Below are 19,388 nucleotides of genomic sequence, written 5' to 3' on the forward strand. Positions count from 1 at the left end.
TGTTCTCTTTCTCTGATGAGCTCAATACTGTAATGTTCTAATGCTACAGCGGCAAGGTCTCTTTGCCAGGGCTCTGCACCATAAACACTTCAGATCCTGCCACGGGGCTCTTCATCAGATGAGTGCCCTTGAACGAGGATCATTACCCCCTTGTACTTTAGGGAAGCTGTCCTGCTTTGACCCATCTCTGCCCGCAGATGTCTGCTGAAGTCAGAGTAAATACAGCCTGTGCTTAGTAACAAAAAAATGACTCATAATAGCAAACAGTAGCTTATGTTAATGAAGTAGAAATATCCTTCACTGGAAGCTATAAAGGACAGACTTTCTCATACCTGTACTGTCCTGACAGAAAAGCAATGAGCTATGGAGGCCTGTTTCTGTCACAGAATAAAACAATGTAAAAAATGAAGTATAGTATTGGTTAAGTATCTGCTAAAAATGGCATTGACAACAGTCTTAATCAGCTGTTAGGACTTTAATTCTGACGCAATTCTGACTTTGTTCTCTTTCTCTGATGAGCTCAATACTGTAATGTTCTAATGCTACAGCGGCAAGGTCTCATTGCCAGGGCTCTGCACCATAAACACTTCAGATCCTGCCACGGGGCTCTTCATCAGATGAGTGCCCTTGAACGAGGATCATTACCCCCTTGTACTTTAGGGAAGCTGTCCTGCTTTGACCCATCTCTGCCCGCAGATGTCTGCTGAAGTCAGAGTAAATACAGCCTGTGCTTAGTAACAAAAAAATGACTCATAATAGCAAACAGTAGCTTATGTTAATGAAGTAGAAATATCCTTCACTGGAAGCTATAAAGGACAGACTTTCTCATACCTGTACTGTCCTGACAGAAAAGCAATGAGCTATGGAGGCCTGTTTCTGTCACAGAATAAAACAATGTAAAAAATGAAGTATAGTATTGGTTAAGTATCTGCTAAAAATGGCATTGACAACAGTCTTCTAGTAACACGTCACTTTCAGATTCTATTTCAACCAGGAAATGTAAGACGACAAAAAAATAAGTCAATCAGCTTTAGCATTATCCATTATTATTTCTGAACATACGAAAAAAAGCGTGTACAGTCACAGTCTGAGCAGAGTTTGGTAACACAGACCAGAAGATGCTTTGGCAAGAAAAGTTTCTGACTACACCTGAAGCATGTCGGCAATGTATTCGCTTTGATAAATGACACTTTTAACCTCGGAAAACTTAGATGCTAGTCTAAAACATAAGTATGACTGGTATGATTAACTGCCAAACTCCCACAGTCCATTTTATTCACTGTACAGTTCACTCTGAGTGTGTTTAAGCATATGGCTACTTGGAGTTTTACACCGTTCTGACTTACAAGAGCTGCTGTTAAAGCCTGCACACTCAAGCACTCATACAAAGATAAAGAGTCTATCATGTCTCAGAATTTCTCTGTCTAAGCATGTGTCCAGGCCTGCGTTTCTCCTCAAGGGTCACTGGCCTCCATGTCGGGCTGCTGGGACGTGGGAGGAGGTGACGGGTCAGAGGATGAGGAAATGGGGTCACCTGAGCCATACGTGTTCTGCAGAGAACTTGGCTACTTGGAGTTTTACACCGTTCTGACTTACAAGAGCTGCTGTTAAAGCCTGCACACCCAAGCACTCATACAAAGATAAAGAGTCTATCATGTCTCAGAATTTCTCTGTCTAAGCATGTGTCCAGGCCTGCGTTTCTCCTCAAGGGTCACTGGCCTCCATGTCGGGCTGCTGGGACGTGGGAGGAGGTGACGGGTCAGAGGATGAGGAAATGGGGTCACCTGAGCCATACGTGTTCTGCAGAGAACGGGACACGTAATTCCAGTATTCCCTTCTAATGGTGTCCTTTTCCTCGGCCAGGAGCTTACAAAGCTAAAAAACAAAGAGGTGTGAAAGAGTGAGAAAAATTAAGGCTCTATTTATCGATGGAGATAGCAGAGATGATTCGGAGGGGAGAAATGGAAATGCATTCTGACAAGAACCAAAAAGAAAAAAAAAAAAAAAAAGTATGGTAAACTCCAAGACATTGAGTGAACACTATACATATTTCAGACAGTGTAAAACAACAGGGGAGTGGAAGTCTAAATGCAGCTCTGACATTTTCCCATGTAAAGAGCGCCTGCGTACAGCAGTGAGACGGACGGCTGCCTCTGAGCAGCAGTAAAAGCCAGTTCAGACCTTATGAAAGGAAATCTGCTGGTTACGCTCATCAATATTCTGCACTTCGCAGCCTTACTGAAAGGTCAGAGTTCTCCAGCTCGACCTGCTGAGGAATTCTCTAGAAGCATGGGAGAAACAGGAGCAGAATCCTTTCTAGAATTGACCTATTGTTAAGCCCCTCCCCTCGAACGCAGATGAGCCGAGTCGAGTATCAGTTGCACGGGGAGCGGAACTCGGACATCATTAGGTTTCAGCACCATAGAGAAACATTGGAAGATCCGAAGCTTTCATCGGTTTGATGGTGTTTATGCTACAAAAATGGAAAAACGATGTGCCTGGGGTACTTGTAACACTGATTCCAGGCATCCTGAGAGGATGGGCAATGGAATTTATTTTAATTCCAAATTAAAATAAATAATTTGTATTTCCTAAACCCAAACAAAACAGAGCAAAATGTCTGTAAGCATTCAACCCTAATCCCAATGAAGACAAAAACTTTCATTTTCTGGTTGTCATTAAGTTACAATTTTCATCTGCTCAAGCAGAACATTAAAGGGGTCATATGATGCGATTTCAATTTTTCCTTTTTCTTTGGAGTGTTACAAGCTCTTGGTGCATAAAGAAGATCTGTAAAGTTGCAAAGACTAAAGTCTTAAATCCAAAGAGACATTCTTTATAAATGTTAAGAGTCAACCACGCCGACCTAAAACGGCTTGTTCTAACACGCCCCCACATGTCTACGTCGTGATGTGGGAAGATCTGCATAATGCCACCCAAATGTTCACGCAAAGAAAGGCGGCGTAACTTTTATTCTCGCTGTAGTATTGTTGTTGCTGCCGCCGCCATGTCGTGAAGGTGCTGTGTGTTTAGTTGTGAAAGCGAAACTACTTTGTTTGGCCTTCCAAAAGAGGACGATATCCGCTTCATCATGCCTGGAGCTGATCCATGCTGGTCGCTGAGGAAATACATCAACTTAGCACTGTGGATCAACGGATCGGCATTCACCGTGGACGAAGCAGATTCCAGCCCGGGGTCGCCACATGTGGTTGCCGCAAGCCTGCCCGCCGCCGCTCCCTCAAGCCAGCCTCCGCCCACTCTAACCTGCCGGCCTCCGCTCACTCTAGCCCGCCGTGTGTGACGCTGTGTTTTGTTGTGAAAGCGAAACTACTTTGTATGGCCTTCCAAGAGAGGACACGACTAGAAATCAGTGGTTAAGTTGCATTTACAACACTGTTCCAGAATAGTTCAACCCAAATATTCAGATGTGTCCAGCGCATTTTATGGAGGACTGTTTCCTGATCCTGGTAGAGTAGACTACAATGCTAGCTGTTCTGACTCACAGACTGTAAGTACGTTTTTTATATTTAAAGTCCCCATGAAATCAAAATTAAAGTTTTTTGGGTGTTAGTATCAAAATGTTAGTCTTAAGGTTATCTATAAGGCAGTGTGCTCCAAAACAGTGATACAATTCGCATTTAGAAGATATAAGCATTCAAAGCTTGCAGTTCGTCACTTCCGCCAAAACGGCTCAACGATTTTTTTGACATCACATCGTACTTTAGCTTCTCATCAAACTTTGTCCAATCAAATGCTCTCTAGAATCCGAAGTGCCAACCCCCTACACTTAGGCCTGTCGCAATAATCAATATATCGACTTATCGCGCAATATATGTACATGACCTCAATAATTTTTTGTGACGCAATATATCGTCCATTATATTTACTTAAAAATTAATGTTACTATTTTTTGTACATTCCACTTGCGCCGGTGTCTTTTGCAGCTTCTCGTACATAACGTGGTGTAGTCATGAGGTACTAGCTCAAATGTAAAAAAATGCTTCTACAAAAAAAGTTTAATCTTTAAAAGTTTAATCCGGAGACACGCTAGCTTTCCCAAGGCAGACGAACTTAGAGTGGTTACAATCATCTGGGTTTAAATCGCGCTCAAACTGATTTGATTTTGACGCAATATTTACACTGAAGCTCGCAGGCAGCTATGGTAAAGGGCATGAAAAGTTTAAAAAGTTTAATCTGCAGATATGGTCTTGTTTAGGGATCTGTGCCTTTGTGCATACGGACATCTGACTGCCAAGTAGTGATTGTGTTTTTCAGCAATAGTGTGCACCCTTCATTTACAGAGAAAAGAAGGTCAGGGAAAAATCTGTAGATGGAAAAATCTCCATACAAGTTCTTTGTGCATTTTTCTCTTTTTACTTTGCACTTTTTGTTAGAAAATGTTTATTTACTATATATTCAGGTTTTTAAGGTATCTTAATATTTTGATACTTAATTTCCATGATCTAAATATTCTTAAAAATGTGTTGTCATTTGGAAGTGTGTAGGCCTTCTTGCATTATTATACCATTACATTATGATTATATATTCAGTGGCATAAAATGGTGTTTAAAATGACAATAATATCGCTTATCGCAATTATTTCTGGGGCAATATATCGCACAACAAAAAGTTGTTATCGTGACAGGCCTACCCTACACTATAAAATAGACGCTGAAGCCGCGGCTGAAATTGGTCACTTGTCCACAGAATTAGTATTTTCTGTACAGTGAATGGCACGTAGTGCACTATATAGGGGACAGGGAACGATTCAAACAGTGTAAATATGCTTTCCATTGAGGAAAAAAATAAGTCTTAAGAAATAAGTTTTGCGCTGTGTCATGCTAACCACCACACCGCACACACACTCTGCTCCGGTCCAGAGAGACAGTGACACGGAGCGGATCACATGCGTGTATCGTAATGTAAAATGTATCGGAGCTATTTGAATTCTACACAGAATGCAATATTTTATAGCAATATGGATAAGACTGTGGCTGGCATACCATGTCAAATGCTTTACGGAGCTCAACGGCTCTGAACGGCTCTAGCCCAAGCTGTGATATAAACGAACGCTATTGGCTATTTTAAAAAGGGGCGGGGCTGCTTGATATATCCCACCCTGTCTTCCTCTTTCAGTTAAAATGACGTCAACACAGAGTAACGCTGCATGTTTCTAAGCATTTCAGGGGACCTTTAAAGAATTTGCCACTGATGATTCAAACGCGAGTGTTGAGCAGTGTAGAGTAGCATTTGTTGTTTGTCATTTCTCCGATCACAAATGCAGACATGGTTTTATGTTTACGCGGCGTGATGCAATGCAATGCGTAAAAAGACAGTATAAGTCATTATAATATGTAATTATGTCCCCACTGGATGCAACAAATGCCTCGTTTAAAATGGGTTTTAATGTTTTTGTCTTGTTGCTCCGGCCGGGACAAGGCATCACAATATGATAAGGGGGGTAACATTTTCGTCACACGCTTGAGGTATTCGGCCAATCACAACGCACTGGATAGCTGGCCAATCAGAGCACACCTCACTTTTCAGACCGATGAGCTTTGTAAAAATCGATGCGTTTCAGAAAGGCGGGGCATAGACGAGAAACAATAATGTACAGTATATGGAAAATAATGTGTTTTTTGAACCTTAAACTGCATAAACACGATTTCATTACACCAAATACACAAAATAATGCTCTTTTTAGCAACATCATATGACCCCTTTAATATCATCTTGTGCTTCAGCAAGGTATTTCTGGCTAAAACTAGCTAACGTTAAAATTAGTGAGTCCATGCTAACGTACAAACATAAATAGCAAACTGTTCTCACGTCTTGTACAGTGTAGGTCAAAAACACTTAAACCAAGGTCTACATTTCAGTGCCTCTCCATATTAAAATGGTTAAATGTAAATTACTGTATTGACCCGAATATAAGACAATGTTTTTTTTCTTGGAAATACATCTGAAAAAAACGCAGTCGTCTCATATTCAGTGTCTAGACCAGGGATCCTCAAATCTGGCCCACGAGATCCACTTTCCAGCAGAGTTTAGCTCTAACCCTAATCAAACACACCTGAGCATGCTAATCAATGTCTTCAGAATCATTAGAAAATCACAGGTAGCTGAGTTTGATCAGGGTTGGAGCTAAACTCTGCAGCGCATTGGACCTCCAGGGTAAGATTTGAGAAACCCTGGTCTAGACTTTGAAATGTCAATAATACGCGCCAAATACGCGTAAAACGAGTGTGCCAAGAAATACGTAATATACTGTAGGTGCCTCCCAAATCGCGAACTTATGCACTATTCTATGATGTTTTGTAGTATAAATGGTGCAAGTAGTGCGTTCACACTGAAAATTCCAAAAATAAAAAGCGTACTTTAAATACCCGAATTATGCACTTAAATAACCGAAAAAACAGTGTGGAATGTTGGACACTTTATGCACGCAACTGTCGTAGCTTTAATTACGTAGCGAAGGGGGAAGGGCTATCAGACAGATTATATATTATATAATTCATACACTACATGGTTGAGTACATAGTACTTAAGTACATAGTGTATGAGTGCATAGTGTATAGTGCGTCATTTGGGATGCAGCTTGTGTGTCATACTGTTGTTAGAAGATCGCGAGTGAAAACAAAAGAAAAAGAAAAGCTTACAGCCGCTCGAGTCGTGACTGTCATGTTAGCCTGATGGGACCAAACTTCCTCTATAAGTGATTTTAAAGTGTTAAGACAGTACCCAGATCTGAAGACTACAATAAGATTTCACTTCTACTGTTAAAGAATCGCCAAATACGTGTAAAATGAGTGTGCCAAGAAATACGTAATATACTGTAGGTGCCTCCCAAATCGCGTACTTATGCACTATTCTATGATGTTTTGTAGTATAAATGGTGCAAGTAGTGCGTTCACACTGAAAATTCCAAAAATAAAAAGCGTACTTTAAATACCCGAATTATGCACTTAAATAACCGAAAAAACAAAGTGTGGAATGTTGGACACTTTATGCACGCAACTGTCGTAGCTTTAATTACGTAGCGAAGGGGGAAGGGCTATCAGACAGATTATTTATGACAAAATAACCTTATATAATTCATACACTACATGGTTGAGTACATAGTACTTAAGTACATAGTGTATGAGTGCATAGTGTATAGTGCGTCATTTGGGATGCAGCTTGTGTGTCATACCGTTGTTAGAAGATCGCGAGTGAAAACAAAAGAAAAAGAAAAGCTTACAGCCGCTCGAGTCGTGACTTTCATGTTAGCCTGATGGGACCAAACTTCCTCTATAAGTGATTTTAAAGCGTTAAGACAGTACCCAGATCTGAAGACTACAATAAGATTTCACTTCTACTGTTAAAGAAATTTTGCTAGGCTACTATGAGATGAATAGCCTAATTGTTATATAATTCACATGGGCTACCTGTTATTTTTATGGTATATCAAAAAGTGTATAATTTTAAATGTGATTGTTGGTACATTTTACCAGTATTTACCATACTTTCAAAACAAAAATAGGAAAAATGCGCCATATGAAAATAATTTAAAGGGGTCCTATTATGCTTTTTCACTTTTTCAACTTTAGTTAGTCTGTAATGTTGCTGTTTGGCATAAAAAGGATCTGCAAAATTACAAAGCTCAAAGTCCACTTCAAAAGAAGATATTTTATTTAACAGAAATCACTTTTCAAAAACTACAACGAACGACTCGTTTGGACTACAACACATATTTTATGGGATTTGTGATGGGACGAGACCTGGTTGAGCTGCACTAGAAGGCAATGAGTGTTATCACTATGTCGGCGACACGCTAGCTTTCCCAAGGCAGAGGAACTTAGAGTGGTTACAATCATCTGGGTTTCAATCGCGCTCAAAGTGATTTGATTTGATTTTGACGCAATATTTACACTGAAGCTCGCAGCAGGCGGCTATGGTAAGGGGCATGACATTTCCCGACCAGGTGCCGAGTGCTGCCAATCACAACACACACTGGCCCAGCTAACCAATCACAGCACACACTGGCCCAGCTAACCAATCACAGCACATTTCGTATTTCAGAAGGCAGGCCTTCATTTGATACAGGAACTATTCGAGCCGTTCGTGCCAGACTGGGGAGAGAGGTTGTAATAATGTAAAATATGTAAAAAAAATAATGTGTTTTTCAAACAACCTAGTATGAGAGCCTGTTCTAGTACACCCCCAAAACAAAATCAAGACTTTATAAAAGAGCATAATATTTTTTTTTCTTAAAAGACAAGATTTGGTTTTCAAAAAGCCTTTTTCCAAAAGGTACATCTGGAAAAGGGGGGTCGTCTTATATTCGGGTCAATACGGTAATTTAATCGTACCCTGCGATACATGAACAGTGTTGATCCTGCATGTTGTCATCCCCCACACCTACTCCTAAACCTACCAATACTAGGGGATGCATAATCTGGCAGGGTGCAGAATTCGGCAAGACACTGTAACATGAGGCTTCTCCCGCTTGCACTGTGATTTGTAAACTCTCGCTTCCAAATTAATACCCACAATATTTATTTTAAAATCTTTCATATATCCCTCCATGGCATATTTAATTCCCACTTGAATAGTGGTCCTTCTGTGTCCAAAATTGTTCAAAAACATCATGGGAAAAGGGTTTCACACTGACAGCTAAATTATTCCATTCCTTTTTTACTCACAACTTGTACAGTGTCCCAAATTTTTTGGAATTGGGTTTGTAGCTGCAAGTAGCAATTGCGGGGCCAAGCACTCCAGAGGCAAAATGAGAAGCTAAGCATGGCATGGAGCATCAGACCAAATGCAACAATGAGTAAAGAAAGCCATTTTAGGATGATTTTAGTCAAAATGGCTGAAAAATCATAAATATAATCACACAAAGTTTGTTGTCATTATGTCAAAGCTTTGCATAGATATATCTTTAGAGTAATTTTGGCACCATGCCTAAAATTTGTAGTGGCACTGTACAAAAACGGCTTAATTTATCGACACGAATCAATAACTCTTTGTCAGCACAGTCTGAAGATCATCTGACTCGATTTTGGTGAAAAACGGACCAACGAGTGGTGAGGAGTTAAAAAAAAAGTAGGTTTTCAACATAAATCAAAACAGCGGACAGGAAGTTCAGCTTACTCTGGCATATTTGGCATCTATGTTGTCGGCATACGCCAAGGAATATTTTGATATCAGTTTCATTGCAATAGGCTAAGGCAATCAAAAGTTAATAGCATTTTTATGAATGTAATTATTAATGGTTAATTAATGGTTTATTACTCTTCACCAATAGGTGGCGCTGTTACCAAATTGATGTGGCATGGTCAGTGTGAGGTGACAATGGCACATACAAAGTTTGGTGCAAATATGTCAAAGCTTTGAAGAGATATAGCCTTAGAGTCATTTTGGCACCATGCCTAAAATTTGTAGCAGCGCTGTACGAAAACGGTTTTGTCTATCGACACGAAATCCATAACATTTTGTCAGCACAGTCTGAAGATGATCTGACTCGATTTTGGTGAAAATCGGACCAAGGCTTGACGAGGAGTTCGAAAAATTAGGTTTACAGCATAAATCAAAATGGCCGACAGGCAGTTCGGATTTGCTAAGGGAAAATTGGTATGTCTGTTGTCGGCATAAGCCAAGGAATATTTTCATAGCAATAGGCCAATGCAATCAAAAGTTATTAGCATTTTTGGAAATTTGGACATTTGAGACTGTCTTCTATCAGTGTGCCAAATTTCACAACTTTCCCACAAGCGGTTCTATGGGCTGCCATAGACTTTCGGCGGAAGAAGAAAAACTACGCTAACGGATACAATAGGTGCCACTGCACCTTTGGTGCTTGGCCCTTAATTATTCTATAACTGATGTGAGCATTCAATTGTAGAACCCATCAGAATATTATCATTATTATATGTTATAACATTATTATTTTGTGGGAGTTTCACTGTAGAAGCCCTCAGAAACATTCAAGAACCATTTGAGGGTTACAATAAATGATTTTCACCATGTGAGAGCTACAATGTCCAATTCTACAGAAACACTCTCAGGGCTCGACAATTAGGACTGCCCGATGGCCCCCCGGGGCCAGCGTGAAAGACGTTCTGGACATTAGACGGATTTGTCACTTGCCCGATCGGGCCACTGCAGCGTCGGCACGACATTTGATCATTTGCATCTGTTTTTAAGACTTGTTAATTTAAAAATTCAAGCAATTAAAAAGCATTTGGGTTCGAAAGACAACTCCTTTCAGTACTCGCGCGCTGTGTTCTGTGTGAACAGCGCGCACACAGACAGCCGCATCTCTGACACGCGCGAGCCGCCTGACCAGGCAAATACATACAAAAGTATGTCAAAATACCCGTCCTGGCAAGTAACTTTGCAGCTTTAACAATGATTAATCTATATAGAATTTTTACACTGGAGTACAGATGCACCGATCTACCGGACATTTTTTGTTTTATTTCAGACTATCTTCTGTTCCGTGCTTGCACACAAACTGCACTGCAATCATTTTCCCAATGGCCATTTGTGTGTAAATATTACGTTATTATTATACTTAGTCTGTAAACGGCCATTAACAGAGGCCAAAGATGCTGAAGACGGACACTAAAGGGCTGTTTACACCTGGTCACTTTATGCGTTTTGTCTGATCGGATAGCTATCCGGATCGTGAAAAGGCCAGGTGTAAATTCCCTTCGAAACGGATATAAATATATAAAATATAAATATATATATATAAATAAATTCGATCGCTCAAACCACTTCAGGAGGTTGTCTGGGCCGCATTCCAGACGAAACTGGACCAGTGTAAATGCATCTGGTTGTTGAAACCACATATGTAAATTTTACTCCTCCCAAAATGTTAAAATAATAAACGTGTGAGAGCGTGTTATAGGCTATATGACATTATAGTCAGATATGACTGCGCTAATGCAACACGCATCGCAGCGGACGTGTAGCTATCTCTTCAGCAAGCCGAATTAAACAAACTGCCGCGAATGAAACAAAGACGCAGACGGTCAACACACAATCATCTTTATTAAAAGTAGTAAAACAAACGTATCTTTCCAGTGCTGATGCTGTGCGCTCTCCTATTACAGTCTTTGATCTTGAAATGAGATGATAATTAATAAAATGCAGCGCTTATCTTTTGATTTCGTTGACGTGAACTCCATTAAATTTAAATATAGCACAGGAATTGAAGATCAGATTTATATATCTGTTTTGCGACGACACATTTATGTGGCCAAGTGTAAATGGAAACGTTTTAACGTAAGATAGATAAGTGTAAACAGCCCCTGTAACTACTCATAGAACTCCAATAGTAGTGCAAGTCAACCATACGTTTCTTTTTGTTTTAACCAACCCACTTAAGTCTCCACATCTGCAGTCCTAGAGAGCGCATCCGCCACCACATTGTCTTTACCACGGATGTGCTGGAGATTAAGGTTACAGCCTACTCCTGGGCCTTCATTTATCAACAGTGCGTAGAAAAGGTTCTATATTTTGTCCTATGAATGAAATTTAGAATGTGCCTAAGTACAATAAAATCCATATTCCAAATGTGCTCATGCAGTTCTTACGTTTGGGTTCGAAAGACAACTCCTTTCAGTACTCGCGCGCTGTGTTCTGTGTGAACAGCGCGCACACAGACAGCCGCATCTCTGACACGCGCGAGCCGCCTGACCAGGCAAATACATACAAAAGTATGTCAAAATACCCGTCCTGGCAAGTAACTTTGCAGCTTTAACAATGATTAATCTATATAGAATTTTTACACAGGAGTACAGATGCACCGATCTACCGGACATTTTTTGTTTTATTTCAGACTATCTTCTGTTCCGTGCTTGCACACAAACTGCACTGCAATCATTTTCCCAATGGCCATTTGTGTGTAAATATTACGTTATTATTATACTTAGTCTGTAAACGGCCATTAACAGAGGCCAAAGATGCTGAAGACGGACACTAAAGGGCTGTTTACACCTGGTCACTTTATGCGTTTTGTCTGATCGGATAGCTATCCGGATCGTGAAAAGGCCAGGTGTAAATTCCCTTCGAAACGGATATAAATATATAAAATATAAATATATATATATAAATAAATTCGATCGCTCAAACCACTTCAGGAGGTTGTCTGGGCCGCATTCCAGACGAAACTGGACCAGTGTAAATGCATCTGGTTGTTGAAACCACATATGTAAATTTTACTCCTCCCAAAATGTTAAAATAATAAACGTGTGAGAGCGTGTTATAGGCTATATGACATTATAGTCAGATATGACTGCGCTAATGCAACACGCATCGCAGCGGACGAGTAGCTATCTCTTCAGCAAGCCGAATTAAACAAACTGCCGCGAATGAAACAAAGACGCAGACGGTCAACACACAATCATCTTTATTAAAAGTAGTAAAACAAACGTATCTTTCCAGTGCTGATGCTGTGCGCTCTCCTATTACAGTCTTTGATCTTGAAATGAGATGATAATTAATAAAATGCAGCGCTTATCTTTTGATTTCGTTGACGTGAACTGTTAAATTTAAATACAGCGTGGGAATTGAAGATCGGATTTAAATCTGTTTTGCGACGACACATTTATGTGGTCAAGTGTAAATGGAAACTTTTTAACAAATCCGATATATATCCGATCAGCAAAAACGCATGAAATGACCAGGTGTAAACAGGCCCAAAGAGGAGAAAACACTGTAGCAGGCAGAACATGATCACTGTTCACGATGCGCGAAATATAGGACGAAAATCCAAATATTGTATTTTATGAATGTGTTCCTGAGGGGAACGGAACTGACTGTTTTCAGAAATGGCGCTTTCTTTTCATTTTGTCTCCATATAATGCATTTAAATGAGTGGCAGTGCTGCTGTGTTTACAGCTGTAACCAAGGAAACGCTGTATCACTGTACCATAAGCGCCGCCTGCTGTCAGAGAGTGAATCTGCGTCTCATTCAGCCCACCTGCTGTTTCGGTTTCATACCGATGTTTTCTGTAGCATCATTTCACATAGCTAAAGTCAGGTTATTCTGTTTTTGCTTCAGATTTTGAAATTATACAGTCTAATATAAATCAAACATTGCACTTTTTTTTTTTCCAATTCATGATTAAAATGCAGTGGTTGCCTCTAATTTCAAATGGCTATGAAAAATCAAGGTGCAACACAGAGTGAAGAATATGCACATGTTATTTTATGTGAGATTTTTCAATTTCTGTACCTAAACATCTACAAACATAAAAACCTAAAGCATCATTTCATTTCTATTTTTGTGTTATAGGCCTATTTTTAATTGTGCTATTACTTGTAATTTGTTCTTATTAACTGGCTTTCACTTGTCTTTAATAATGTTTAAACTTTATATTTATTTTTGGCTAGCGATTTTTGCTGTGGTATCGAAATTGAAATATGGAATTGTAAAATTTAATTGGTAACTAAAATATTGGTGTCATATAACCTTATTTATTAGAATACAAGATAACAAATCAAAAGCAATGATAACAGCAACTATTTAATTTTTTGTGGCAGGGCCAGTGAAAATGTTGGCAGGGCAAGTAAAAAGAAAACATCCTTAGCGTTGATCCCTGACTCTAGAATTATGTAAATTCCATTTCTCTACAACTGTGAGAACTTTACTATAGATTCTGTACTAAAACGGAGGGTAAGAACTTACAAAATGAAGTTGGTTCAAGAATCAAATTCAGAGAATTTTCAGATGTGTAGATTGCTTTTTCTAAAACAGGGACTTAAACTGAATTTTCTTTTTGGTTACATACATACACAGGAAACCAATTATGTGTGCAATATGTACATACCTATATATATATATATTTATTAGAGTGGGAATCAAGGCTTCATACTTGAACCTGTTTTGGAGAACAGCAATTACACAACAATTTAGGATAAAGAGTTTTTTTAAGCTGTGATAACTAATGTGCACACCCACATAATCAGACACTGCTGCTTTTTACCTAAGGCATTTCCCATTATGAATTATGATACAGTTTGGTTCATCGATCTCAGATTGTTTTGGTGAGACTGTCAGAACAGTGCAACTCTGAATACCATCCACCCCACATTACTATAAGGTTTCTTTTTTTGTCTTGGCACAAAACTATTAATTTCTTATCCATTTCCTCTGACAGCTTCCATGTTCCTCATCTCATATGCTGGCGAGTCTGACTGCAGCTGAAAGGTTGAAGCGGTTTTTTTTAACACATACACATGGCCTCAATTTCAAAACAGAAAATCATTTTCAACTCCATCATCATCATCGCGGCACAGGATGAGAAACCCACAGCAAAGAAATCTCATTAACCTCAACACAGACACAACATCCACACGTTTGCGGAGGAAAACACAAGGCCTGTCATGGAGAAATACTCAAGAGGCGAATTATACTTTCCTTGTCCCGATTTCCCTTCCTTTATGGTGGAGACAAGCTCTTTGACGTGCAGAGGCAGCCATGTTACGTTTTATATTCATTTTGTTTATTGGTATGGAACCACAGATCAATTATTAATTAACATCTATTAAAGTTGTGTTGAGTTAATATTTAAAGACAAGCGCTTTCAGCTAAAGACAGAATTCCAAAATCTCTAATGACCTTAATCACTGGATGATGTCTATTTTTGTACAACCACCAAACTGTGAAATATTCAACAGATTCTATGAAATATACTTAGATATCTGTGAGTGAACCTACATGCTAAAAGAGATGAAACAATCACTACACCAAAGAATTATACAACATTTTCTTTATGAGAACACTTTACATGTGATACGGGCTAATTAATTATTTATGACAAAAAAAACTCCCAGCGTTTGATAGTGTTATCCATAATAAAATGCTCATAACTGAGTTCACTTCTTACAGTAATGTTGCACATGGGCACATTATGTAAGTTTTGAAAAGTTTTACAACAGCAGTTCTGCTTCATTAATATGCTTTGGTGATTAATTAATGATTTAAATCACAATAAATAATGTTATTTACCTTAAAAAGCAGCTATTTATATCACAAAATGATAATTTGCTGAACATTTCCTCACCCTCAGGCCAGATGTTAGATGAGTTTGTTTCTTCATCAGAACAGATTTGGAGAAATTTAGCGTTACATCACTTGCTCACCAATGGATCCACTGCAGTGAATGGGTGCCGTCAGAATGAGAGTCCAAACAGCTGATAAAAACATCACAAACCACAAGTAATCCACACCACTCCAGTCCATCAATTAATGTCTTGTGAAGTGAAAAGCAGCATGTTTGTACAAAAACAAATCCATCATTGCGATGTTTTAACTTAAAACCGACACCTCCAATCCATAAACAATAATTACACGTCCTGCAGTGAAAAAGTCTATCCCGTTGTCCTCTCACATCAAAATCACTTGTAAACGGTGCTTGATCTGTGCATATTTCTCTTTCTGATTCAGACTTTTGCACTGGAGGAAGCATTATTTTGGATAGAGGACTTTTTATTTTAGCCCAATGCAAATGTTTATGTTAAAAATGTCTTAATGATGGATTTGTTTCTTACAAACACTCAGCATTTTGCTTCACAAGATGTTAACTGATGGACTGGAGTTGTGTGGATTACTTGTGGATTATTGTGATGTTTTTATCAGCTGTTTGGACTCTCGTTCCGACGGCACCCATTCACTGCAGAGGATCCATTGGTGAGCAAGTGATGTAATGCTAAATTTCTCCAAATCTGTTCTGATGAAGAAACAAACTCATCTACATCTTAGATGGCCTGAGAGTGAGTAAACTTTAACGGAAAAATGTATTTAATGTTTAATCTTAATCTGAAAACGCTCTTAATGTAAACATGGCTACTGTTATCTCTATATGCAAACTCACAAGCTCACCTCCAAAGCCTTTTTTAGTGTTTCTTGCTGGTCGTAGCTGGAGTTATTGGTCTCCAGAGCATCTTCGTAGAGGTCGACCAGGAAGGCAGTGAGATATGGAGAACTACATGTGTCCTGAAGCTCTGTCATCTGTTCCAGCAGTCCAGGATACGAGGAGAGCCCACCATCCTGTAGGATCCTGAGCCACAGAACAGATGCTTTGAGACAAATCACAATATATGCGCGATGTTTAAATTCATGCAAATACTACACATATTTATATTTATTTCCAAGTAGCAACAATTATAGTGATGCTTGCCTTGGCAAACCCTGTTAATGATCCATGATCATAAACATTCATTATGGCCCTTCGGTTAAAACTGTGTTTTTGTGCAATACATCTACATCTGTTAATGGTGAGAATCTGCCATCTGCTGGTTGATTTGGATGACTGGATGACTTCATAGGCTGTTTATATCTGTTTGCAACACTCACCCTTTTAAATAGTTCCAAGCGCTCTCGTTGTGAGGAGCTTTCTTTATTTGTTTCAGGGTGTACCTAAAGAGAGAAAGACAGAGAAAAAGGGAGAGAGAGGCACTGAATGTTTTAATTGGCCATATTTGCTTATCAAGTAACAAATAATAGTCTTAATGTGCAAATTCTACAGAAACGGTTTCTTTAAAAGCAGGTGGAACCAGATAAACATTCACATGTTCCATGTAATGTCACACAACAAGCAATTACACTAGCGTGCTCTTCAGATAAGCAGCTTTAGGTGATACAGATGCACAGCGCTTTGACTCTAATATGTTCATCATTTTATAGGTAATACATTTTTGTTAATGTTATAGAACTATGCACTATTATAGAACTAGACATTTCCATAAATTAGTTGCTACTTATCTCAAAAATTTTTTGAGACTTTATTTATTTTTTTTTGACTTTTTGCTCGCAATTCTGAGCAAAATCTGAACTGTGTGATTAAAAAGTCGCAAAAACTTTTTGTTATTGGAATTTTTTGGATGCAGTTATTGAATAATCACTCTCAAAAGCATAAAGCATAACTTCAAAAGCCTGAGAAATGACATGCAATTACAAACAAAGAATTAATTCAAGGCCATTTTCATAACTTGATGTGATCATTTGAATTTTTGCAAAGGTATTTCAGCTTTGCAAAAATACAAAGGATCACATGGAGTTATACAATTTTTCTTTGAGCAAAAAAGCTATGATTTGGTAACGAATGAGACTCACTGCACTTCTCTGTCGAGGATGGCAGGGTCGGAGTATCCGCTGGTGTGACTAATGACAAAGTGTCTCTGATTCCAAGCGGAGTTATTCCTCACATCCTCCTCTAACAATTCCTCCACATACTCCAGCTCTCCATTCCACAGCTTATACTCCTGTGACACACAGAGACGAACCATGAACACACATGCAGATCAGCAAACTGTTACACACCACACTGGACCTGGATCTGTACCTGGATGACCCACTGTCTGTGCTGCCATGCGTGGTAGTTCTTGGCATCTTGACTAAGAATTTCTGCTACAAACTGCAGCTCTTCAGCCGGGTCGTTCAGCCACTCCACCACCATCCGCCTGTGATTCCTGTATATTTGCACAAATTGTTTAATAATAATAATAATAAAGCAACAGGGCTTGATTTACTAATGTACTCTAAAAATGGCTTTGAAACGGTTGTTTCAGTATCAATGAGATACATTTTTGTGTCTAAGTTTTATTAATTTTCATTTTTATTCCTTGTGTGTTTGGCAAATAAAGCTCTTTCTGATTTAATTTTAGTTAACTATAACAAACCTGCTTTGAAACAACGTTCACTCAGAAATTGCTAGTAATAAGGAAAAACTACAAGTAACACACTGAATTAATTGACATTTTAAAGTAGAAAGACTGAAATATATTTACTTGACAAAACAATCCAATAATCTTGTTTTATTTACAACTTTGAAAAAATCATTTTTATAGTGTGCTAGTAAAATACAAGAGATTTTGGACATACAACAAATCTAATGAAAAAAAAATCTAAACATCAAACATTGGTAATGATTTTATTGATTGATTTACTTTTACTCAAACTTCAAAATTTTGATGTGGACTTACCAGACTTGGTAGTTCTTAGGCTGATCCTCTATGATGGCTGTGATATACTTCATCTCTTCTCTCAGGTCTTTATCTAGAGCCTGCAGTAAAACTCTCCTGTAGTGCCTACAGACATCAAACACCCCACTTTAAAGGCACAATATGTAATTTTCGCTGCTAGAGGGCGCATATTCAAAATAAACAAATAGACAAAGGCATAGTTTGATGATGCTGTGACTGAGTGTGGAATCATGGGAGTTGTGGTCTTCATCCCCACAGCCGATTCAATCCGACGGGACTCGGGCAGAAATCATGTTCACAGATGAGCTAATGATTTATTAACGTAGTAGAATGAAGCAGGGTGAGGATGAAAGCCGTTGAAGCGAAACGAGGCCGCTGAACGAGCGTGAGACACGGCTCGAAAGCAGCGGAGCTTTTATTATGCCACAGTCGAGCGCTTCTGCTCCTTCCGGTCGTGCGTATGTGTGGGGAAAAAAGCAGCGCTGTTTTATCATACTAGATACAATTGAAAGTTCTGTTTTAATGCTACTCTGTGCGGTCGTCACCGGTCTATTAATACACACAACATATTAAAGCGTCTTTGGTGTTTCCATGTTTTCTTCAAAACAAAACCGGAAATCGAGGGGTTACAGTGGGGGAAAAAAGTATTTAGTCAGCCACCAATTGTGCAAGTTCTCCCACTTAAAAAGATGAGAGAGGCCTGTAATTTTCATCATAGGTATAAAAGCATCTGCTAAATGACTAAAAGTAAAAGTAAAGTAAAAGTAAAAGTAGGATGAAAAATACTCCTATAGTTCTGCTCTGGATTAGATTGTTTACATCCAGTTCAATTCTCTTGATCCAGTTCAAATGACTCATTCTGACGTATTGATTCAGCTCCCGTGATTCACTCAGAGAGCTAACATCAAAACACATCTGTAGCAACCGTGTATACACACATATATACATATATATATATATATACATACACACACACATATATAAATTATACATTAGTATACAGATCATAATTTATTATAAAGTATACATAAATATATATATATTGCAATTCTAAATTTTCAGTGTAAATCTTTTTTATATTTTAATTAAAATAATAGGGAAAATGAATAAATAAAAAAAGAAAAGAAAAAAACAGTGGTAATGAATTTATATATAAAAAATATTTACTTAAATATTTAAATATGTACTATATTTACTATATTTACATCAGACTCAGATTAACAAATGCTCGGCACTAGTCCATTTTATATCGACATTATTTTTATTTATAAGTATAATAAATTTAAATGTTTATTCTAAAGATTCTCATTTAAATAAAGGCACTCTAGAGAAATGTTAAACTTTAAAGTTGTTATTTTATTAATGCAATGCAAACATGTTTTATGTATAGGTGGCGTAAAGTTGTTCTT

General features: G+C 38.4%; 1 protein-coding gene across 1 annotated transcript; it reads right to left on the reverse strand.

Annotated features, from left to right (window-relative positions):
* Positions 1-1,576: 1,576 nt before the first annotated feature.
* On the reverse strand, positions 1,577-18,100 carry LOC107589126 (protein farnesyltransferase/geranylgeranyltransferase type-1 subunit alpha-like). Its single transcript, XM_016277479.1, has 6 exons — positions 17,980-18,100; positions 17,340-17,466; positions 17,111-17,259; positions 16,352-16,414; positions 15,878-16,055; positions 1,577-1,875 (listed from the first exon to the last, which is right to left on the reverse strand). Exons 1-6 carry the CDS (start codon positions 18,030-18,032, stop codon positions 1,705-1,707), a joined length of 741 nt encoding a protein of 246 aa, XP_016132965.1. The 5' UTR covers positions 18,033-18,100; the 3' UTR covers positions 1,577-1,704.
* Between the last annotated feature and the right edge of the window lie 1,288 nt (positions 18,101-19,388).

Source organism: Sinocyclocheilus grahami, unplaced genomic scaffold (assembly GCF_001515645.1).
Source record: "Sinocyclocheilus grahami isolate Dianchi unplaced genomic scaffold, SAMN03320097.WGS_v1.1 scaffold112.1, whole genome shotgun sequence".
In the NCBI taxonomy this organism is placed as follows: domain Eukaryota; kingdom Metazoa; phylum Chordata; class Actinopteri; order Cypriniformes; family Cyprinidae; genus Sinocyclocheilus; species Sinocyclocheilus grahami.

Bases quoted from the DNA above. Each gene is read 5' to 3' on its own strand.
- LOC107589126 (XM_016277479.1), bottom strand. From the start codon at position 18,032: ATGAAGTATATCACAGCCATCATAGAGGATCAGCCTAAGAACTACCAA. The intron at 17,467-17,979 runs GTAAGTCCACAT...GCAAATATACAG, and splicing joins CCTAAGAACTACCAAGTCTG to GAATCACAGGCGGATGGTGG. The intron at 16,415-17,110 runs GTGAGTCTCATT...TTCTCTCTTTAG, and splicing joins ATCCTCGACAGAGAAGTGCA to GTACACCCTGAAACAAATAA.